This window comes from Myotis daubentonii, chromosome 1 (assembly GCF_963259705.1).
Source record: "Myotis daubentonii chromosome 1, mMyoDau2.1, whole genome shotgun sequence".
NCBI classification, from domain to species: domain Eukaryota; kingdom Metazoa; phylum Chordata; class Mammalia; order Chiroptera; family Vespertilionidae; genus Myotis; species Myotis daubentonii.
This window is the reverse complement of record NC_081840.1, coordinates 1,807,083-1,830,397: the sequence shown is the minus strand read 5'-3', so window position 1 is coordinate 1,830,397 and position 23,315 is coordinate 1,807,083. Positions and strand designations below refer to the sequence as shown.

The 23,315-nt window shown below is 52.6% G+C and overlaps 1 protein-coding gene and 1 long non-coding RNA gene across 2 annotated transcripts; both read left to right on the top strand.

Annotated features, from left to right (window-relative positions):
• The first annotated feature begins 5,057 nt into the window (after positions 1 to 5,057).
• Positions 5,058 to 10,319, top strand: LOC132214258 (uncharacterized). Its single transcript, XR_009448248.1, has 3 exons — positions 5,058 to 5,290; positions 6,901 to 7,011; positions 10,236 to 10,319. It is a non-coding gene; the product is annotated as an uncharacterized LOC132214258 (long non-coding RNA).
• A 7,249-nt stretch (positions 10,320 to 17,568) lies between these two features.
• LOC132213718 (protein Daple-like) lies at positions 17,569 to 23,081 on the top strand. The gene is made up of 4 exons (XM_059660693.1): positions 17,569 to 17,863; positions 19,128 to 19,252; positions 21,239 to 21,325; positions 23,048 to 23,081. The coding sequence occupies exons 1-4, from the start codon at positions 17,774 to 17,776 to the stop codon at positions 23,079 to 23,081; spliced, it is 336 nt and encodes a 111-aa protein (XP_059516676.1). The 5' UTR covers positions 17,569 to 17,773.
• Positions 23,082 to 23,315: the final 234 nt, after the last annotated feature.

Sequence of the window (23,315 nt, the reverse complement as noted above, 5' to 3'; positions counted from 1 at the left end):
GTGTCCCGGATCAGAGTGGGGGTCCCGCTTAGGTGCCTGGCCAGCCTGGATGATAGGCTGATGGCTGTTTGCAGCTGGTCACACCCCCTTCATGGTGGGGGTCCCCACTGGGGTGCCTGGCCAGTCTGGGAGAGGGCCTGAGAGCTGTTTTCAGGCTGGAGGGCAACCTAAGCTCCCAGCCTCTCCTTTTTTTCTATTCTAGGATTTATTTACCTTCTATAGCTGTCACTGGAGCTGAGAGCCGGCTCCAGCTCTGAGGGCTGAAGGAAGGTTTCTGGGTCTGTTTGGCTTCTTTAATTAAAACTCTGTTGCCATAACAGCAGCTCTAAGCTCTGAGGCCGAAGCTGGCTGAAAGCAGGTCTCTGGAGCTTGTTTAGCTTCTATAATTACAACATAGTTGCTTAGAGTGCAGCTCAGAGGCTTGCAGCGGCAGGCGGGGAAGGTTGGCTTCCTCCGTCACTGCAGCAAGCAAGCCTCCTGTTCGCTTCAGCTGCATGGCTGTCGGCTGCCATCTTGGTTGGCAGTTAATTTGCATATCCTGCTGATTAGCCAATGGGAAGGGTGTCAGGGTTATGGTCAATTTGCATGATTCTCTTTTATTAGATAGGATGTTACATGCAATAAACAATAATATTTCAAAGAAATAAGATATAATAATATTACAAAAACTGTACTAACATAGTATATCACAAAAGTTGTAGGAAATCTTAAAAATCTGCAAATAACAGGATTACGTCTATTATATTCTAAAATAGTTTTTGCTCTGGCTCTATGTTTGTTCATCAGTTTACATTGTTCGTTATATTCCACAAATGAGTGAGCTCACGTGATATATGTCTTTCTCCGACTGGCTTATTTTGCTTAGCATAATGTTCCCCAGGGCCATCCATGCTGTTGCAAATGGTAAAAGTTCCTTCTCTTTTACGGCAGCATAGTATTCCATTGTATAGATGTACCATGGTTTTCTAATCCACTCATCTGCTAAGTGGGGCACATAGGCTGTTTCCAAATCTTAGCTCTTGTACATTGTGCTGCTATGAACAGAGGGGTGCATATGTCCATTCTGATTGGTGTTTCTGATTTCTTGGGATATAGTCCTAGAAGTGGGTTTAATGGGTCTAATGGGAGTTCCATTTTTAATTTTTTGAGGAAACCCCACACTGTCTTCCACAGTGGTTGCACCAGTCTGCATTCCCACCAGCAGTGCAAGAGGGTTCCTTTTTCTCCCCATCCTCGCCAGCACTTGTATTTGTTGATTTGTTGATGATAACCATTCTGACAGGTGTGAGTTGGTATGTCCTTGTCATTTTGATTTGCATCTCTCGGTTGATTATTGCTATGACATATGTCTGATATTTTGCTGCCTATGGATTCTTCTAAGATTTTTATGGTTTTCCGTCTTATGTTTAAATCCTTTATCCATTTTGAGTTTATTTTTGTGTTTGGTGTAAGTTGGTGGTCTAGTTTCATTTTTTTTGTCTCTATCTGTCTAATTTTCCCAACACCATTTATTGAAGATACTATCTTGACTCCATTATATACTCTTGCATCCTTTGTCAAATATGAATTGAGCTTAATGGCTTGGGATGATTAGTGGACTCTCTGTTTGATTTCATTAGTCTACCTGTCTGTTCTTGTGCCAGTACCAGGCAGTTTTGAGAACTGAGGCTTTTAATATAGCTTGATATCTGGTATTGTGAGCCCTCCAACTTGTTGTTCTGTGTTAGGATTGCTGTGGCTATTCGGGGTCTTTTTTGATTTCCATATGAATTTTTGGAGAGTTTGTTGTAGGTCTGTGAAATATTCCATTCCTATCTTTATGGGGTTTTCATTGAACCTATAGATTGCTTTGGGTGGTGTGGACATTTTAATGATGTTGATTCTACCAATCCATGAACACGGTATATCCTTCCATTTGTTTATGTCTTCTTCTATCTCTTTTTTCAACATCCTGTAGTTTTCTGAGTACAGGTGCTTTACCTCGTGAGTTCAGTTTATTCCTGGGTCTCTTAATTTTTTTGGTGCAGGGGTAAATAGGATTGTTTTATTAGTTTCTCTCTGTGTGAGTTCATCATTGGTGGATTTTCTGAAACAGTCTGAGGAGTATCCTAGTAGGTGTTAGTTCTTCTTTGAGTGTTTGGTAAAACTCCCCTGTGAAGCCGTCTCTTGGATGATTAGTGACTTTGACTATGTTTTCACATGTCTCTTGGCCTTCTGTATGTCCTCTTTCGAAAAGTATCTATTTAGGTCCTTTGCCCATTTTTTGATTGGGATTCTTTATCTTCCTTTTCTTAAGTTGTAGGAGTTCTCTGTAAATTTTGGAGATTCAACCCTTATCGGAGATAACATTGGCAAATGTGTTCTCCCATGCAGTGGGCTTTCTTGTTCTTTTGGTTGATACTTTTTCTTTTGATGTAGTCCCGTTTGTTTCTTTTCTCCTTAGTTTCCATTGCCCTAGGAGCTGTATGGGTCAAGATATTGCTATACTTTATTTTAAAGACTTCAAATAAATTCAAACTTTGAGAAAATGTATCATAGTTAAGTAATTCCATTAGTGTGTTGAAAACATTTAACCATTCAAACATTCAATTTTATACATAATTTTTATGTCTGCAGAATTCTAATTTCTATTTTTTAGAATCTATTTCTATTGATTTAAGAGAGAAGGGAGAGGGAGAGATAGAAACATCAATGATGAGAGAGAATCATTGACCATCTATCTGCCTCCTTCATGCCCCACATTGGGGATTAAACTGGGTATGTGCCCTGACCAGGAATTGAACCGCGACTTCCTGCTTCCTAGGTCGGCGCTCCACCCCTGAGTCATGCCGACTTGACTAATTTCTCTTTTTTAAGTTCTATTTGAACATAATGTCGTGGTCGTGATTTGCTCTTTGGGTTGATGTTTAGTGAAAAGGCTCCAATAGGGAGTTTACAGGTTAAATTTATTATTTATTAAATTAGGAGTAGCCCCTGTCTATGGGCGCTGACCTCTGTGAAGTCATGGTTCCCTCCTGCCCATCCACCTTCTCTGGAAGCTTCTAGCGTTTAGTGTTTGCCTTCAGCAATGACACGTGTTTATGACACTCTGACCTGTCGGGCCGAGCTCACCTGCACCCACAATTGAAGGCGCCCCCCATAACCTGCTCTTCCCCCCCAGGTTTCCTCTTCCAGCTCGTGTTCCTCAGAGTTGGATCTTTTCCATCTAGTGGCTGCGTGGCCGGTCACAGCTGCTGGGTCCCCGGGTCTTCCTTCCCAGATCCCGCAGGACTGCGTCTGGCAGGCCTCCCTTCCCGACTGCCCCTTCCACAGGGCTCCACGCCCCCACCTGGTGCTGCTCCTGCCCCCTCCTCCAGGCTCAGCTGCGCTGCAGAATGAGGGCTGTGGGATGTGCAGCGCTGCAGACAGATGTGCGGTGCTCTGTTTCCAAGGAGCTAGACGGCTGTTGGCCGAGGCGGTCGTCCTGGACTGAGAAGGCGAGAGGGTGGCTCACAGGCAGCTTCCAGTGCTGTGGCGGGTTGCTCTGGGCTGCAGCCAGCAGTCCGCGTGGCCCTGTGCCAATCCTGCACACTCAGACCGGGTCTTACAGGGTATGTCCCGTGGCCGTGAGTATCCTACCAGGTGTGTGTTGATGCGCTGTTTTTTTTGTTTGTTTTTGTTTTAAATCTTTATTGTTCAGATTATTACATTTGTTCCTCTTTTTCCCCCCATAACTCTCCTCCTCCCAGTTCCCACCCCACCCTCCGCCCTCACTCCCCACCCACTGTCCTCATCCATAGGTGCACGATTTTTGTCCAGTCTCTTCCCGCATCCCCCACACCCCTTTCCCCCCCAAGAATAGTCAGTCCATTCCCTTTCTATGTCCCATATTCTAATATAATCACCAGTTCATTCTGTTCATCAGATTATTTATTCACTTGATTTTTAGATTCACTTGTTTATAGATGTGTATTTGTTGTTCATAATTTGTATCTTTACCTTTTTCTTCTTCTTCCTCTTCTTAAAGGATACCTTTCAGCATTTCATATAATACTGGTTTGGTGGTGATGAACTCCTTTAGCTTCTCCTTATCTGTGAAGCTCTTTAACTGACTTTCAATTCTGAATGATAGCTTTGCTGGATAAAGTAATCTTGGTTGTAGGTTCTTGGTATTCATCACTTTGAATGTTTCTTGCCACTCCCTTCTGGCCTGCATAGTTTCTGTTGAGAAATCAGCTGACAGTCGTATGGGTATTCCCTTGTAGGTAACTGATTTTCTTTCTCTTGCTGCTTTTAGGATTCTCGCTTTGTCTTTTGCTCTTCTCATTTTAATTATGATGTGTCTTGATGTGGTCTTCTTTGGATTCCTTTTGTTTGGGGTTCTCTGTGCTTCCTGGACCTGTAAGTCTATTTCTTTCACCAGGTAGGGGAAGTTTTCTGTCATTATTTCTTCAAATAGGTTTTCAATATCTTGCTCTCTCTCATCTTCTGGCACCCCTATAATTCGGATATTGGTACGCTTGAAGCTGTCCCAGAGGCTCCTCACACTATCTTCGTATTTTCGGATTCTTTTTTCATTTTGCTTTTCTGGTTGGGTGTTTTTTGCTTCTTCGCATTTCAAATCTTTGACTTGATTCTTGCGCTCCTCTGGTCTGCTATTGGGTGTCTGTATAATATTCTTTATTTCGGTCAGTGTATGCCTAATTTCTAGTTGGTCCTTTATCACAACATCGAGGGTCTCATTAGATTTGGTGAGGATCTCACTACATTTATCGGTGGTCTCAGCAGTCTTTTTGAGGGTCTTACTAATTTATTGGCGGCTTCTAGACAGTTCTTGAAAGACCTTAAAAGTGTGGTTTTGAACTCTATATCCAGCAGTTTGCTTTCCTCCATTTCTGTCATTTGTGTCCTGTGTCTTTGTCTCCGCAGTTTTTATGCTTTTTTGGTGCACCCCCTAGTTGTCTTTGTGCACAGTCTTGTTGTAGTTAAGCCTTGATTGTTGTAGGCACCACTGGGGGCAGGGATTTGACCTCCAGGCCAACTGGCTGTGTCGATGCGCTGGTTTTAAAAGGACTGACTCTTTCAGCATAAACGCCTCAGCTGGCTGAAAAGAAGGGTCCCCGAGAGGAGTGCGCTGCCACGATGGTCAGGTGTGTGCGATGACACTGGGTCTGTTTCACTCATGCAGGTCGGAGCTCCCTGTCTGGAGGCCGCGCTGAGGAAGTTCGATGACGTCTATAGAAAGGGAAGCAGAGGCACAGAGGGTGGCAGCCGGCTCACCATCCTTGCCCTTTTGTATGACTGCCACCTGGTACAGTCTCTCCGCATCTCCTACCTGTTGGAAAACGGACTGGAACTTTCACAGAGAAAGATAAGGAACTGATCCTGTTCAGGCTGAGAAATGGGGATTTTCATTGAGAAAACACGATGCTATGTCCCTGGCCATGATCAGAGAGACCAGGGCAAAGCCAGCAGGGCAGGCAGCACGTTCCGGGACCAGACCAGGGATGGTGGGTCCCTCGACCTGCCTCCTAAGTGCCTAAGTGCGCAGATGCTGAGCAGCAGGTGAAATAAGTGCATGAAGGCTGTGTGCCATGCCCTAGCCATCTGTTATCGTCTGCTCCTGGGATGAAGATGTTTTTATCGTGAGTGTGTGAGCAAACCTTATTCCTTTACTAAAACTCGGGTATTTTGTGAGTTAAGAATCGATTTAATTCACACTCATCTGTTCACCAAATGTTCCCTGAGGAAGGCCGTTGGCTCGGGGCTCAGGTGTCAGCGACCTGGACCTCTGGCTCAGCAGTGGGCAGCAATGTGACCTGAGTCTTCCAAGCCTCAGTTTCCCCTTGTAGAACACAGGGCTGAGCAGAGCTCCTGCCTCTTTTCCTTTTGTGCAGATCAGAGATAGGGGAGGGCGGGGGAGCCCCGAGGGATGTGTGAGGAGCAGGGAGAGGGTGCGTGTGGGGCCCACAGGGGAGCAGGGCAGAGGCCGGTGCAAGGACTTGGGCTTTGATCCTGGAGGCCCCTGGAGGGTTCTGAGTGGGAAAATGGCCTGGGAAGGGTTCGTGCTAACGGTCACCTTGGCTACAATGTAGAAGATGGAGGTGGTCAGGCAGGAAGACCCCTTCAGGGGTCAGAGACGGTGGTGGGAGGATTAGCTCTGTGGTAGTGGATGTGGGTGTGGGAGAGGGTGTGGGAGTTGGAACTGACCAGGCGGGGAATGGGTGGGAGGGAAGGTGGGGTCAGCCCATGTTCTCAGCTGGGCCTTTAGTGGACAGCAGTACATGCAGGAGACACAGGCTGAAAAGGGAGGACGGGACCATCCTGACACCTGAAATGCTCACGGGAGGTGCTGTGGTCTGAGCTCTCTGAGGACGCACAGCCCTTAACATACGCGGTGGACACTGTGAATGGGTGGGTGTGATGCTGTGTGAATGCTCTCACTGAAAAGTGAATACTTGGAGAAATCTCAGACAGGGGTGTCTGGGAGGTCTCTGAATTGTTCTTGCAACTTTTCTCTCAGTGTGACATTCTTTCCAGCTGAAAAGTTAAAGAGTGTACAGGCCAGGGGTGGGGAAGGAATGGCCAATGCCGTGGAGAGGAGGGGTGGCTCAGAGCACAGGGCCAGGAGGGAGGATTGCAGGGAGGGGGGAGAATCAGTGGGAGGAGCAGGGTGGAGGGGAGCAGGAGAGGGAAGGGGAGCTCTGTGGGCAGTGGTCCAGGCCCCGGTGGAGGTCTGGCGGGGGGCCGGGCCGGGTCATGTTAAAAGGCTACAGAGGCTGGAGTGGGGATGGTCTGCCTGCGACCATTGAGTTTATCAGCAGTGGTGGCCACGTGCAGAGTTGGTTTGTTTCTTCCCAAGTTGAAGTGATGACAATTTGAAATGGATGGCTCTCTCTTTCTTTTCTTTATGTTTTTAAGGTTCGCTGTGTGCTGGAAACAATGTTGGTTCTGAAGAACAGTGACATGCAGAGGATTCCGGGCTGTGAGCCTGAGCCTGTGGAGAAACTGAGGAAATTGCTAAGAGCGGAAGTGAGTTCCCTGTGGACGTGGACCCACCGTGGAAGGGTGGGAGGTAGTTGGAGCCGCGAGTCGGGTGCCCGGCCTGGTTAGCAAGAGTTGCGAGGGATCGAATGGCAGCTGTGTTTCTGCGGTGAGACCCTGTGAGGGGCCCGTGTGCAGTGAGTCCCTGTGAGATCAGCATCCCCCACACTTAGCCGGTGGTGCTGGACGCGGCTGTGCAGCAGAATCACCATAGACCTTCTGACCACTTTGGAAGAGGGCCCACCAGGACCGGAGGCGTTAGCCCAGCAGGAGAGGGGCTTGTCTATGTAACCTCCCCAGGTATTGTTACGTGGGGCCACAGCAGAGACCCACCGCCCTCTCCAGTCAGGGCGTCCTCTACCCTTATTTATTTATTCATTTTTTTGAGGAGAATTCTTATTTTATATATACTTTTATTGATTTCACAGAAAACTGGAGACGGAGTGCGAAAGAGAAACGCCAATGATGAGAACCATTGATTGGCTCTCTCCTGGACACCCCGCATTGGGGATGGAGGCCACAACTGGGACATGGGCCCCAACCTGGAAGCCAACCATAACTGCCTGGTTCTGGTTCATAGGTTGACACTCAGCCACTGAACCAGGCCGGCCAGGCTCGGGTGCCGGTAAACCTGCTTGTATAAAGAAAAGAATGGTATTGCTGGTTTAGTTAGCTTCAAGGTATTCTTTGAAACTATTGGAGAAGTTGCTAAGAATTGATAACTGAACATTTGAGAATGACTTTCTACGACCTAATGGAACCCACTTTTTCTTTAAATCCGATGCCAAGGATGTGCTTATTGATTTGAGAGAGAGAATCATTGATGTGAGAGAAAAGCATCAATTGGTTGCCTCTCATACACACTCCCACTGGAGACTGAACGCCCAACCTAGGTATGTGCCCTGACCGGGAATTGAAGCCACAGCCTTTCCGTGTAGAGAATGATGCTCCAACAAACTGATCCACACAGGCCATGTCATGGAACCAATTTAAAATACATATATATTTTTTATTGATTTTTTACAGACAGGAAGGGAGAGGGATAGAGAGTTAGAAACATCGATGAGAGAGCAACATCGATCAGCTGCCTCCTGCACACCCCCTATTGGATATGTGCCTACAACCAAGGTGCATGCCCTTGACCGGAATCGAACCTGGGACACTTCAGTCCACAGGCCGACGCTGCATCCACTGAGCCAAACAGGTCAGAGCATGGAACCAATTTTTAGGAAAGAAAACTTTGTGACTCCTAACCTTTGTGCATATCCGTGGTCCAAATACAGCTCAGTCCATGGGAGTTCATGGAACACCTTGATGACTTTGAGTTGATTGAATGAGATGCCATGTGTGCAATGTGCTCATCACTGTGCCAGGCTTGTGCTCACTCTTGTGGTTTCAGTCGGCCTCATCCTGTTTTCTGTCTCATTCTTATGTATTTTCCTTAAAGGAGCTCTAGGCTCATAAAGTTTGCATCGTTTCTCTAAAATGTTGGCCCTGAAAATTGGGAGCAGAGAGTTTCAAATTTTATCATCCAGTTCATATCTCATTGCCATAAATTCATCAATTCAACTGTTCTTGAAATCTTGATTTGCATAATGATAACGCAATAATTTTCAATATATCAAGGCTCCTTAAATTATATGTTATTTGCTGTGTTCTCAGTTCAGGTCACTGCATCTATAAATTTGTTTCCAGGTTAGATCACATTTGTTGGACATTAATTTAAATCCCACAAATGAAGGCGGTTAGATTTATGGAATAGATTCTGTACCAGGAATTGATTGAGGTAGTTATGAAAAAGTAACCCCTTTAGGTGGAATTTTTTTTTCATTTTTGTTCTTTTGTTTGGGGCAGGAATAGACTATTGGGGACTCGCTATGATTACAAGGAATATTAATGGTGCTCTGTTAACCGTGATTGTTCTGTTCTAACTAGAGAAAGCATGTTGTCCGCCCTGGGACATGGGAGCTAACAAGGGAATGCAGGCCACCCTTCTTTCCTGGAACGACCTAGATTAGCAACCTCGTTGCCTGTAATCTGGTCCAGGAGCCAAAAGCTCTCTGCCAACCCCCAGCCCGAGTTGCCTGTAACCTGTGACCACTATACCTTCCTACTTTCCTGGGCCTGAAGTTCCTACTTTCCCATGGGATCTTTGTCCTTCTACCCAAGATAAGCAGCTGGCTTATGTGCGCCGGGGGGCAGGGGGTAGAGCAGACGTTTGTGGGTGACCTGCTGCTCTCCCCTTCTGCTGCATTCATGGAATAAACGCTCATATATGAGTCAACCCTGTCTCTGCTTCATTGGCTCAAGTAGTGACCAGCAGCCCGGACCCATTGCTTGTCCAGTTTCACTTTCAGTAATTTTATTTTTTAATACATTTTATTGATTTTTTACAGAAAGGAAGGGAGAGGGATAGAGAGTTAGAAACATCAATGAGAGAGAAACATCGATCAGCTGCCTCTTTCACACTCCCTACTTGGGATGAGCCCGCAACCAAGGTACATGCCCTTGACCAAAATCGAACCTGGGACCCTTCAGTCCGCAGGCCAATGCTCTGTCCACTGAACCAAACAGGTTAGGGCTTCAGTAATTTTATAACAGACATTGGAGCTGGATAATTCATCTAAATGCTAATCAGTACTCCCCCCCCCACCCCATCTAAGTCCAAAGATTTCATCTACTTTAAACAATTTAAATTTATCTTAAATTAAGAATGAGTTTTTTTAATTAACCCAAGTAAAACCATTACTAGTTTAGAAATAATTGATTGACAGCCTAAATGTTTAAATTCTGTTTTGAGGGTGCCTGTATATTTGTTCTCTAAATGTCTTTCTTGCATGTGCTAATTTAGTATTCCTTGCACAGAAAGCTATGTAGAAAGTCCTTTTGTTAAAATATTTTCCAGTCTGGCCGGCATGGCTCAGTGATTGAGTGTATCACTATGAACCAGGAGGTCACTGTTTAATACCCAGTCAGGGCACATGCCCAGGTTGGGGGCTCGATCCCCATTATGGGGCATGCTGGAGGCAGTTGATGAATGCTTCTCTCTCATCGTTGATGTTTTTCTCTCTCCCTCCCTCTCCTTTCCCCTCTGAACTCAATAAAGATATATTTTAAAAATAAATAAAGTATTTTTCAAATATACAGCTTTACATTGTTCATTTTTCTTATAAATTACACATTAGTGAGTGGTCTGCCAAATTGTTTTTTAGGCAATTGACTGGTGGACTTCAGGGGTTCTTATGTATGAACTATTGACAGTCGATGGGGAGAATTCCCAACCTGGGCTGTCTAGGTAAGACTTCACAAAATAAAATGAATGTGTTGTTCCCTGAAAGGAACGGATCAAATTTCTGTAATGTGGCAGATGGGAAAAAATAAGTTTTTGAAACGTGGATAGACATATCAGAATGAAGTGGTTAATTTCCATTTACAGTGGTATAGGGTCAATACATATAACCTTTATGTTTCTTTACATTTTATGTGCCAGCTAGATCTTAAGCTTCATGGGGAGGGTGTCCTAATTTTTGTGTATTCCAAAGCAGTTAGCATGGGGCATGAGCCTCTGGCAGAGACGGTTAGAATGCGGGGCCTGAGCAGTTTGGTTGGGGGGCCATGGAGACAGTGGAATGTTCGGTGCAGAGTCGGTGGGCATGGAGTTGGTGGGTGCGGAGTTGGTGGGTGCGGAGTTGGTGGGTGCGGAGTTGGTGGTGCGGAGTTGGTGGTGTGTAGTCGGTGTGAATTGTCAGTGTGTGAAGAGTCGGTGTGAAGAGTTGGAGTGAGAAGAGTCGGTGAACTTAGAGTCGGTGAGTGCAGAGCCTCTTCCTGTGTGAGAAGGGACTGTCCCTGCCTCCCCCTCAGGGCTCTTGTGAGGAGTGAATGTGCAAGGACAGAGGGCACCTGGCGCAGGGCCGGGGATGGGCAGAGAGACGGTGCCCAGGTGACTCCCGAGTCTGTGAGCAAACCCTTCCCGCTGCCAGGCTTTGACCAGAACCGTGTCCACTGGCGGCAGGTCCACGGCTTCCCTTCTACCAAGACCCTTGGGTTCTGGCCGGTGCGGGAAAGTGAACACGAGATGGAAAAGCAGGAGCTACCGCCCACTCCCAGTTGTTGGAACCGTGCGTGGGGCCAGCCTTGGGAAACTGCCACCGAGAGCAAGGACACGTCGGGTGCATGCGTGTTCCCAAACTGTGAAGGCGCTGGGGGGAGACTCAGCCCTAGGACACCTGTGGTTCTGGGAGGGCTCCTGGGCGGGAGCAGAGATGAGGGGAAAGAGCTGACCGGCTCCCCGTGTGTGCTGGGCCCTGGGACCGGAATAGGCCCCGCGGACTCCTCCCCTGAGGGGGCCTGCGAGGGACCAGCCATGCGTCCCACACCCAGCATGTGCCTGACACCCAGGGGCCCATAGTACTGTTTGCTGTGCCTTAGCCCTCATTTCCGGGAAACTGCCCAGAGCTGTTGGTTTTCCAAGAGGCTGTGTGTGACCTGTTCACATAGCAACTGGGTGTTGAACAAAAACTCACCGGAACAGCCATTTATTTCCAGCTCCCAGATCAGTGGAGTGACCGTGGAATTGAGAGGCCGAGGCTCAGCCCTCACACCCGGGATAGATCTGAGCCCCACCCCTTCCTCGTTAGGGAAACGGGCTCAGGGAAGTCCCGCACCTGTCAGCAGGTGCGCTCGTCCAACCAGACGAGGCTGTACATGTCAGACACTCTCGCATCCTGTGTACAGCAGATGGAGGCCGCTTTAGGTTTATGTGGTGCCCTTCTCTGATTTTCTGCTACTGGGCGGGGTCTGCTGCCGACACAGTGACCTGCTGCCGGCGAAGAGTCATATGCTAAGCTCAGTGGCTTAAGTGGGCAGCAGTGAAGGCCCTCAAAAGAGACAGGGCCTGCCCGGCTGGGCCAATGCCCAGGTCGTGGGCTCCATGCCCACGGGTGGCTTGTGGGAAGCAGGCGATCAATGAGTCTCTCTCATCATTGATGTGTCTATCTCTCCCTCTCCTTTCCTCTCTGAGATCAATGAAAGTATATTTAAAGGAAATATAAATATATATATATACTAGCGGCCCAGTGCATGAATTCGTGCACCATTGGGGTCCCTTGGCCTGGCCTGCGGGAATTCAGCTGAAACTGGCTCTCTGACAGCCCCTGAGGAGTCCCGGATTGCGAGAGGGCATAGGCGAGGCAGTGGGACTCCATTGGTGTATGATGAGGGCGGGAAGGGACACAGGAGGTTGGCTAGTGGGGAGGGACCATGGGAGGGCCCCAGGGCATGTCAGGCCTGTCTAGTTCAGTCCCAGTCAGCCAGACCCCAGCAGCAAGCCAACCTGCCAGTTGCAGCGTCTGCCCCCCAGTGGTCAGTGCACGTCATAGCAAGCTGTTGAGTGGCCTTCGCATATCATTCGTGTATTATGCTTTCATTGGTTGAATGGATGACCGGATACTTAGCATATTAGGCTTTTATTCTATAGGATGTTAAAAAACCCAAACAAACGGATAGGGCCTGACTGCCGTGTTGCTTTCTGTAAGGATGGATGTAGGTGGGTGACTGGCAATAAGGGTCTCTGCTGGCAACGAGGATGTGGGCCGAGCTGTGATTTGGGAGTCCCTGCGGCCTTTCCAAGACATGGTACCCCAGCGAAGGGGCCTGAGAGCCTCCCGTCCTCCTGTCACCGGCTTTACGGCCCTGTGCTGGGCGTCACTTTGCTCAGACACCACTGAGGCCTCATGGGTCTTGATCACCTACCTCTGGGTCAGCACGTCTTTTAGTGGCTGTCGGTCTCCCAGCGGGACCCTGTGTTGGAGCCCCTTCTGTGCAGCTGTGCTCTAGGAAGTGAGCCGGTGCATGGAGGCCCTTCATCCTGGGGAACGAGGGTAGCTGCACTGGGGCGGGGCAGGCCAGCGGGTTCCATGGTGCGCATCCTCACCCACCCCTCTTCCTGCACTAGGATCGTGGACACATCCCCCAGCAGTTCCTCGAGGAGCTGCTGGGGGACATCATGGCCCTTGAGGCTGAACAGGTCCAGAGGAGGAACCAGCCCGCCCACCTGAGCTGGGAGCTGGAGCTGCTGATAGAAGGTAGGCAGCAGCCCCTGGCGCCGGGGAGCCAGCCTGGCGGTGGCTTCTCCCTCACCCAGGGAGCTGAGGCCTTGGCTCTGAATCTCCTGGGTCAGCCCACCCTCAGCCCAGTCAGTAGGGTGTGATTCAGGGGCCATTGGGGACCGTTTCGTTGCCATTCTCCCCAAGGGGAACATGAGGGGCCTGGCAGCCTTGAAGTCAGGACATGAACTACAAGTAAGTGTTGCCAGATTTCTCAGCGCCCGTGCGGACAGTCCCGGGAGCTTCCAGATGACAGCACGCTGACCCCAGAGGCGGTCTTAGATCTGTCCGTGGGGGGTTGAAAGCTCTGGATGGCAGGGGCTTCCCCAGTGCTCACTGACCTGCATTATAACAGAGGCCTGGGCTGACTGCCTCCGTTCCTGTCCTCCCCGGGCAGATGGGTGCCGTCTGCTCTCTGTCTCCCGGGGCAGGGGCTGCTCAGTGACCTCTCCTCCCAAAGGACCTCACCCACGGGTGGCAAGTCCTCGACACACGCGCCCCAGATCCTCTACCCCCCGCAGACGTACTGGTCAATTACCGTGGCTCCCACTCCCCAGCTGAGCCCCCCAAACCCCGCACTCTGACGGCTGGCCCGGACCATGCCATGTCTTTGCCGACTCTGTGAGTCTCTGAAATCCTTGACTTGACGGTCAGGTTAGAACTTGGCAAACGGTGGTTCCAGCAGTTCCACCGTCTGGAACTTCTGCTTTGGCCTCTCCACGGTCACCTGCCTTCTTAAGCTCTGGGTGGCTCCCCTACCGGCCCCCAGCTGAGCCAGCACAGGGTCCACAACCAACAGCGACAGCCGCTTGTGAACGACACCCAGCTGACCATCCCCGGCCCTCACACCTAGGCCTCGGGGTGGGGGGGTGGCCGTCGGGGGGGATGGTCCTCTCGGGGCCAGGGTCAGAGAGGGGAAGTGGAGGCCCTGGAAGCTGGGCTCTGACTCACTTTGCTCTTCAGCCTGCACGCGGATCACCGATTTGGAGGAGAATGCCCGTACCCTCCAGGGCACAGTAAAGACGCTGCAGGAGGAGAGCCAGCAGCTCCGGAAGGAGGTAACAGTGGGTGGTGTCCGGAATACACGGGCAAGCCGGTGGCCAGGTGTCCCGTGGGGTGACAGGTTTGGGGTTTGCTTTCAAGCCAAGTTCACTCTGTGACCTGACTGTGGCACGGTCTGGGTCTCTGGCTCTGCAGGTGGCAGAGTTGGGGGCCCAACTCACCCAGGACAAGGCCAACAGCCAAAAGGAAGAGCTGGAGGGAGAACCCCAGTCTAACATCGCCAACACCGTGAGGCCGTCCAGGGCCACACAGGTAGGCCCTCCAGAGCGCATGCCCCCCTGGCGCCCCCGCCTGCCCGAGGGGGTCTCCGGGATCACAGCCGTGTCCTGGTCATGGATCAGTGACTCCTGGGTGACCAGTTCCCTCGCTCAGCTGCAGCTCAGACCAGCAGTTCTCAGCCGCTGCCGGCCGCGGGGGCAGGTGTTGCCTCCCAGGGACACTGGCCATCTTGGTGGTGGTTGACAGGACTTGGGGGAGGAGGAGGGCGGTGCTGCTGGCTGTGCCGGGGGGATGGTTGTTCCGTAAATATCAGGGAAGTTGGCTGCTAGTGTTGTTCAGATCTTCTGTATCCTGACTGATGTTCTATGTACTTTTTATTTTTCTTTTCTTTTTAAAATATTTTTATTGATTAAGTTATTACATATGTGTCCTTATCCCCACATGACCCCCTATGGGTGGGGGGAGGGAACTCATGCGCTCAGCCCCCTGTTGCCCGTGTCCATTGGTTAGGCCTATATGCTTGCATAGAAGTCCTTTGGTTGATCTCTATGGACTTTTTAAAAAACAGGCTTTTACGATGGGTCCCAGGGGGCAGCCAAGGAGCTGATGCAGAGAGCGGGCATCCTGTGCCCCTAAAGGTCCCGAGTGTGGAGAGGGCACAGGGCTCCCGGAGCACCATGTGCTGGTCCGTTCATGCCGTGGGCCCGGCCAGCGCAGTTCCTTTGGTGCTGGGAGAACCGCACTCAGCACGGCTGGTGCTGCCTGCCCGAGGGTCCCTGCTCTTTTGGGGCCTGCACTTGCCCTGCTCTTGGCCCCTCACTGCGTGTGGGGGTGCAGGGATGTGGGGTCGTTGGCTCCCCGGGGCCTTTACCCGATGAGGCATCCTCACCTTTTCCCTCTGGGCAGGAGGAACCTTCCAGTCTGGGCCCCCAGAACCAACAGGGGGCCGAGGAGGGGGAGCTGGGGGAGCAGGAGAAGCAGCTGCCTGAAGTCCAGGAGGCCCTGACGCAGGAGCAGGAGGCCAAGGCCCTGGCCGCCGCCGCCGGAGAGAACAGCGGAGAGAAGGAGAGGCTGCAGCAGGAGCTCCAAAGGTGACCGCCCTGCCCCTGCAGCGGCATCTACCGCGTTTCAGTCACACCAACGCCCTCAGCTCCCCCTGAGCTCAGCTCAGGTGAGTCCCCTGGTCATGGTGCCCTTTCACCCGCCCTGTCACGGTCACAGCTGATGGTCAGGAGGGAAAGGCCTCCAGCTGGTGGCTGGGATGGAGCATCGTCCAGGTGTGGGTGACCGCCCCTCCCACATGGATGATGGTGATGACTGAGCGGGCACGGGCATCTTCATCCTCTCTCACCAGCCATTCCAGAAGGACATACGCTTGCTCCACGTCATTCCCGCGTTCCCTGTTGGTGAACTCACCTCCTCGCTGAGATGCACTTGTCACCCCCCATCGGTCTCCATGGCCTGTCAGGGGCCTGTCCATAGGGCGAGATCCTGGAATCACCTGACGTGCACATTTGCAGCTGCGGTTGAACAAGGCCTCCGACTCCTGCCTGTTTCAGCTCTCACACTGCACACGAGCGTCCCTTTCCCGGTCCATTGAGTGCCATGGAGTCCTCTTCTCCTGCTTTTTGGTGGCGATTTCGCTGTTTGAAATGGCCCCCAGATGGAGTGCTGCAGTGCTGTCTAGTGTCCCCAAGGGCATGCTGCGCTGGGCCTCAGGGAAAATATCCGAGTGGCACGTGAGGGTCGTTCAGGCCCGAGGTCTGGTGCTGTCCCAGTGAGCATATGGCACAAAGCGTCCTTATGTCTTGATTGGTGGACAGAAATGTGGCCAGAGCCTCACAGGAACTGGTGGGGACAGTTGCAGTCCACACTGCTCAGTGCTCGCGGGGGCTCCACAGGACATTATACCGCGAATCCTGAGAATTGACTGCGTTTTTATCCTTCTTTTCAAACAGATGAGGAAAGAGGCTCAGAGAGAGTCAGTAACTTGTTCGGGCCAGTCCTGAGGGTAGTGGCCCAGTCAGGACTCAAATCCAGGTCTTGTCTCAGCCCAGAGGCCTGACCATGGGAAGCCTTCCTTCGCACAGCCTTGTTTGAATGTGTTTGGGGCTACAAAGCCAGGTGCCTGCGGGGCCAGGCAGGTCCGGCAGGTGGGGAGGGAGTGTCGGCGGCAGGGCAGGCCCTCCTGGAGAACACACACCCTCTGAAGGCCGTCAGCTGGGAGGCAGGCCCGGGCTGCCAGGCCATCCTTTTGTTTCTACTTTTTATTATTATTGTTATTTAATCCTCATCCCAGGATACTTTTTTCATTGCCCTTCTGAGAGAGTGGGAGGGAGGGAGGGAGCAAGGGAGGGAGGGAGGGACTGACGGAGGGAGGGAGAGGGAGAGAGAAACAGTGATGCCAGAGACACATCTATTGGATGCCTGCAGCACACACCTCTCTATACCGGGGAGCAATCCCACAGCCCAGGGACATGCCCTTGACTGGGAATCCACCGCGACCCTTCCGGACACAGGCTGATGCTGTCACTGCTGAGCCGCCCCTGCCAGGGCCTTTGCTTGATGCTTTCTCCCCACCCTCCCAGAATCTCGATAGCTGAATGTTGATGTGAAACGGAACATTTTTAGAAATATTGAATAACGAATTAATTTAAATTAAGTCACAGAGACTGTGTGGGCCTCACAGGGCCCATCTGTGTTCACATGGAGTCCATGAGCCTCTGGTCGTTGAGATTTCAGGTAGAACCCTTACCCCTGGAAAGCCAGTCGGGTAATTATGCCGATGATAATGATGATGATGATGATGATGTCAGTGGCTTTACATAATGCTCCAGAATCTCATATTTTATTTGTCTCAGGAGTTGGGATCAGAAAGGGACTTGGAATTGGGGGGAAGAGCTGGGCAAAGGCAGAGTTTCAGAGCAAAGATGTTCTGAGTCCATGTTTTTCAAAAGTGTTGCAGTCGAAGAACCCTTTTTCCCAGGAGGCAGACGTGCAAAGCCTTACAGGGGAAGGATTTTCACAGGCTGCTCTGTTGAAGTGTGTCCGAGCCTGTCTGTCCTGTGTTTCAGCCCAGAGTGTGGCAGCCGGGGTTGCCGCATAGAACCCCAACGGACACAGTTTGAGAACCTCTGAATGTGCTCAGCCCTCATTTCCACAGGGGAAAACCTGAGGCCCAGAGAGGGTGGGGGTGTGATTGAGGTGTACCTGGGACAGAGGCTGGGAGTGCTCCTGAGCCCTGGGCCGTGTGGCTCTCCGCCCGCAGGCTCACTTCCTGGACTGAGCTGCTTCAGGGGGAGCAGGAGGAGCTGCGCACCCAGAGCCAGGAGCTGCAGGCCTCCCTACAGGACGCGCAGCGGAAGATGCGGATCTGGCAGGCCGCTTACCGTGACCTGAAGGCGGAGCAACGGCCCAAGGAAATTTTGCTGACCAAGCTGAGCATCCAGTGCGAGGTGAGGCCTGGGGCTGGTGGGCCTCAGGACACCGGGCCTGAGCCCGGGGCTGACAGCCTGGGGCTCAGCCAGGTCCGAGTGGGTCCTCATTGGCACCTGTGCCCAAAGACTGTGGGAATGTCACCCAGAGGCCGAGAGGAGGCCAGAGGCATTTAACGGGGACAAGCACCTTGGCTGGTGGGGATGTGTTAGAAAAGACCTCTCACCAACCTTTGCTTTTTGCAATTTTTAAATATATTTTTCTTGATTTGAGAGAACAAGGGAGAGGGAGAGAGAGATAGAAACATCAATGAGGACAGAGAATCGTGGTTCGACTGCCTCCTGCACCACCCCAGCGGGGTTCCAGACCAGAACTTGGGCATGTGTCCTTGACCGGATTCGAACCTGGGACCTTTAGTTCGCAGTTCAATGCATGCTCTCTCCACTGTGCTAAACTGGTTAGGGCCTGACCTTTGCTTTTTGCAGGGCCGGGGCGGTGCATGGAAGCAGCCAAGTGCTGTTTCCATTCTGTCCTCGCGGCTGAGCTCTTTGCTCTGTGCTCCCCGTGTCATCTCACTGAATTCTCACAGTGCTTTTGTGAGCTGGGGCCCATCCTCATCCTCTGAGGTTGGGTCTGAACTCCGTTTGTTTGAAGCCAAAGCTTGGGCTTTCCCCCCACTCCAGCCCGATGATGTTCTGGGTCAGGAGTTGACCAACCTCAGCCCCGAATTCCTATCCAGCCCGGCATTTATTTCTCTGATGTCAGAGAGAGGAAGGGAGAGGGAGAGAGGGATGGGAACTTCAATGATGAGAGAGAACCCCTGATGGGCTGCCTCCTGCACGCCCCCTACTGGGGATCGACCCCTCATCCTGGGGGGCATCCTTGACCAGGCATCTCTTTTGTGAACTCCTGGTGCATGGGGGGCCGCTCCACCCCCTGAGCCACACCCTTTGGGCTGCTTCCTAATGAGATACTTTACATTCTTTTGAAAAATGGCTGTCAAGTCCTCAGAGCCCCTTGTACATTTTGCACTGATGGCGCCTCTCTGCTCAGACTGGCTGTGTTTTCAGTGCTCAGTGGCCACACGTGGGCAGGGCTGCGTGACTGGCCGGTGCACTCGGCCATCCCCATGTCATTGGCTGTGTTGGCCCTTGCGACTGGTGAAGCTCATGCCGCAATGGCCATGTTCATGCACGTGGCCCTTTTCTCCTTTTGGGAGCAGTGTCCCAGCAGTGGAGTCACAGGGGCCCGTGGTGTTGAGGACATTGTTGGTCTGTGTTTCAGTCGCTCACCCGTGCGAAGAAGGACTGGCAAGAGGAGAAACGTCGCCTGAGGAGGGAGATAGACACCTTGAAAGAGCTGAACCAGAGCCTCCCGGACGCAAGTGACCAGCACTGCACTGAGAACATGTAAGGGGGAGGGGTGACCGACACCTGTCCTCACAGGGCTGCGGGCTTCCAGCTCCGCGCCCAGGCCTCCACATTCTGGGCACAGAGCCCGCCGGCGAACTGGTGTCCCCCGGGCAAGGGAACAGACCATCTTCCCAGCGCACCCTGCTCTCCTTTCCCCGGAATGGCTCTAGAACTCTGCAAGGAGGGGTGGTTGGATTTTGCTGGCTTCAAGGACATGGCCCACTGCCAGCCGCTTCTTAATCTGCTTTTGGAATTAAGCTCAGTTTAAAAATTATGACAGAGGTAAAGAGAGGTACCTAGGGAAGCCATCCAGGTCGCGGGTTGAGCCCGTTCTCTGCCTGATTTCCCCTTGAGGGGCTGGAGAGAGGGTTGTGGGGGCGCCGCGGTTGTCCTCCCTCTGCTGACACGACACGGACCTGGCTGTGGCGGAGGCCCTGTGAGGTGCACAGAACCAGTGACCTGGTGGCCACGCACCGGCAGGGGTGATGGCATGTGAGCAGAGCTGTGTGCCCAGCAGACAGATGTTGAGGAGCTCCAAGGAGGCGGAGAAGGAAGCGTGGTGGTGGTGGGAGTTGGGGTTCTGCAGCTGACCCGGATGGGGACAGGGCTAGCCGGGGGGGCGGAGTTGGGGGGACGTGAAGGTGGAGCACGGGTGGTCGGGGTGCAGGGAAGGTGCAGGCAGTGGCAGGAGGGAAGGCTGGAGCAGGGGGCACTCAGATGGGGAAGGCCTCCATGCCTTGCTAAGGAGTGAGATTCCCTGGGAGTGAGTGTTTACGGGAGGCTGGTCTAAGGGCCGAGGGAGCTGCCAGAGAGGAGGCAGGAGGAAGAGGCTTGGTGCTGGAAACCTTGGGGTTGGAAGTCAAGTGACCCGAGATGCATCTGGTGGGCCCAGGGTGGTCTTCACCCCGCGGTGCTGAGCTGCGGGCCTGTCCTTCCTTGTGACGGGGAGTGGCTGGCCATGAGGGGCAGAGGGACATGGTCACAGGGCCACAGGGGCACTGACCCAGCCCCCCGGGGTCACAGTGCCGCTTCACTTTTCTCCCGGATTCTTCTGCTCGTCTACAGCTGGCTCGCCACCTACCCAGGATGGTTTCCAGGGAAAGCCACACTGTCGTTTGGGGTGGAAATGACCGTGGCCTGAGTTGGCTCTCTATAGCGCAGCGGGTGCCAATGACCAGCAGAGGTTGGGTAGGTGCCAACTAGAAGCATCGGGGCCTGGTACCCAGGGGGATGATCTGATGATGGTTTTGCATTAAACAGTGTGTGCAGGAGGCCAGGGAGTGGGCAGGCTTCCTGAGCTGCTCTGAGTGGAGTCTTCCCAGCCCGGGGCGGGTTGGGCGCCTGTCTTCTGTGAATTTGTGCGCCTAGTGGTGGAGGTCGGTCAGAGCCAGATGGGAAAACGCTCTAGCATAAGGCCCAGCAGCACGGCTGAGGGAAGACAGGAACACAGACGAGAAGAACAGATGCCGAGCCAAGGCCGCTGGGAGCAGGTCAGGGTCGGTGGTCCTGGGCCCAGCGGTTTGCGAGTCATCGCTTTTCACAGCTGCTCACGTCACGGTGAACCCTCAGAAAAGCCCGAGTCTTAGGTGGGGCCTCGGCAGCCTCAGGGCCAAAGGAGCCTGAGCTGCTGCCTCGATCCAGGGGACTCACGTTCAAGCAAGGAAACCAGGGTCTCTGCCGTCCAGGCCCACGGGTTTGCCATCCTGAGTTGCACATGGTTCGGGGCTTGCTCTCCTGCGATGAGGTACAGCCTGCTCCTTGGTGCTGCAGCAGGGCTCCTCACGTGTTAGGCTTCCCGGACCCACGCCACAAGCTCCCCTCCCCATCTTCCCCACTCGGCGAGCTTGACGGTCACGAGCACCGTGATGTCCGCATCCTAGGAAAATGCCGGCCCTTCTGGGCCAGGTCCCAGCCGGGGCCGATGAGTCCATTTACATGTTTTATATAAAACCAGACTGTTCTTCCTTTCTCCTCTGTTTACAGCGACGGCCGGAAGACTATGCCTACAGGAGAGGCGGAAGAGGACCGAATTGGGGACCCAAAGGAGGCTCAGGGTCCTGCTCCTAGGAAGTGAGTTGATTTCAGCAGCAGGAACTTCAACACAGAACAGGAAGCTGCTCTTTCACGAGTGGGGAAAGCCATGTGGAGCAGTGACCAGTGTGTGGGGCCCGCACCTTCCCCTCTATGCCAGGTCCCCTGTGCGCACCTCCCTCCCAGCTCTGAAAGAATTGAGAGTTTCTTTCCGGCCTTCCTCGGGGTGATCCTCTGAGGGATGGCGAATGCCGGCTGCCATGTCCTGTTGAAGGGGCAGAGCGTCTGGATTAGAGCCACTGAAGCAGGACTGTCAGGCTGTGTCTCCAGGTTTCAGGACCTAGAAAGCCATGTTTCTGTTCTGGGAAGGAAGCGTGGGCCGGACACCTGGGCCAGCACCCATGGTCTTCAGTCACAGGAACCTCTTGGTCTTCCCTCCATTCCTCTGGAGTCTCTGGACCCCAGGGTGGTTCTCCAACACGTTCCCTTCTGCAGAGCAGCAGCTCCGGTGGTGGGCGGCTCGGTCCCCGAGGCTGCGGGCTTCCGTCAGGCAGGCCTTCCCCTGCGTCCGGGCCTGAGCCCCAGGAGCTGGGCCTTCAGATTGTCCTGCCCCAGCCCAGCCTTGAGGCCAAATCACCATGAATCCTGCAAGGGCTCTCTGTCGACATCACAAAACCACATTTTCCCACCCTCCTCCTGTCCCTTGTGTTGGCGGGACATTGAGGCCTCGATGAGGAAAGTACTCGAGTTGAGTCAGCACAGTGTCGCTCTGTGGCAGAGCCAGGATTAGAACCAGCTGCGGTTCTTCTTGTGACATTAGAATGCCTCCATTCCCGGTTACTGCACTGTATTACCCTTTAAGTTCACTGTTTTCATTTATTAATTTTTATTTTACTATATATATAAATATATAGTATATTTTAACTGAATTCAGAGAAGAAGGCTGAGGGTGAGAGAGAGAAACATCAGTGATGAAAGAGAATCATTAATTGGCTGCTTCCTGCACACCCCCCACCGGGAATTGAGTCTGTAACCCGGGTTTGTGCCCTTGACCAGAATGGGGCCCAGAACCCTTCAGTCCATAGAGTGATGCTCTACCCACTGAGCCCAACCGGCTAGGGCTATTTTAATTTTGCTTAATCCTCACCTGAGGATTCTTTTTCATTGATTTTTGGAGAGAGTAGAGGGGAACAAAGGGTTGGGGGGAAGAGAGAGAGACATCAATATGAGAGACACATTGATTGGTTGCCATCCAGCACACGCCCCCAGTGGGTCCAGGGATAAAACTGCAACCCAGGTACAAGCCCTTGACCCAGAATCAAACCCTTGATCCTTCAGTGCTTGGGCCACTGCTCTAACCCCTTGGGCACACCAGCCAGTGTCCACTCTTTTCCATCCACATGGCCCACTGGGCCCACCCTGTTCCCCCCTCACCCAGACTCCTCAGTGCCCGGAAGGGGCTAAGTCTGCCCGCCTGTCTCACCTATTGGGAGCTCCAGCGGGTAATGAGGAGGCCCTGACTGTCCCTGACCTGGCCCTGGGATGCACAATGGCCAGCACACCTAGAGGAGCACAGCACCTCTCCCGGAGCCTCCCGGTGACGCAGAGTGGAGGCTGCACGTGAGGTTCTGTTTCCCGAGAGGCTAGTGCGGGTTTCTGCCACAGGAACGCTTCTCCCGTCCCTGGGTCTGTGCGAATGAACTGCCAGTGGTGCTCCACGCCCTGAGGCCGCATGCGACGATCCTGGTGCTGGCGATGCAGATTCGCGGGGAACCTGGTGCTGAACCCCAAGTGAACGGCCGCTTCCCCGGCTGGAGGGGCAGTGGGGGTTGGCAGTGTCCTAACCCTCTACTCCTAATAGGAAAAAGCGCTGGAGTTGAGCCAGAGCCTTCCTCAAATTCTTCCAACGCCAGAGAGACGGCTCACGAGGACAAGCCAAGTCACCCGCAGACAGCCCTCCTGGGCCCCCGGAGGCCACCCCCTCGTGCTCATACTGGGAGGAGAAGGGAGACGCCCGCAGCGGGCCCCC

Excerpts from the sequence above, each read along its gene's own strand:
- LOC132213718 (XM_059660693.1), top strand. The coding sequence starts at position 17,774 with ATGCGGATCTGGCAGGCCGCTTACCGTGACCTGAAGGCGGAGCAACGG. Across the intron at positions 19,253-21,238 it reads CAGCACTGCACTGAGAACAT|CGACGGCCGGAAGACTATGC; the intron begins GTAAGGGGGAGG and ends CTCTGTTTACAG. Across the intron at positions 21,326-23,047 it reads CAGGGTCCTGCTCCTAGGAA|ATTCGCGGGGAACCTGGTGC; the intron begins GTGAGTTGATTT and ends CTGGCGATGCAG.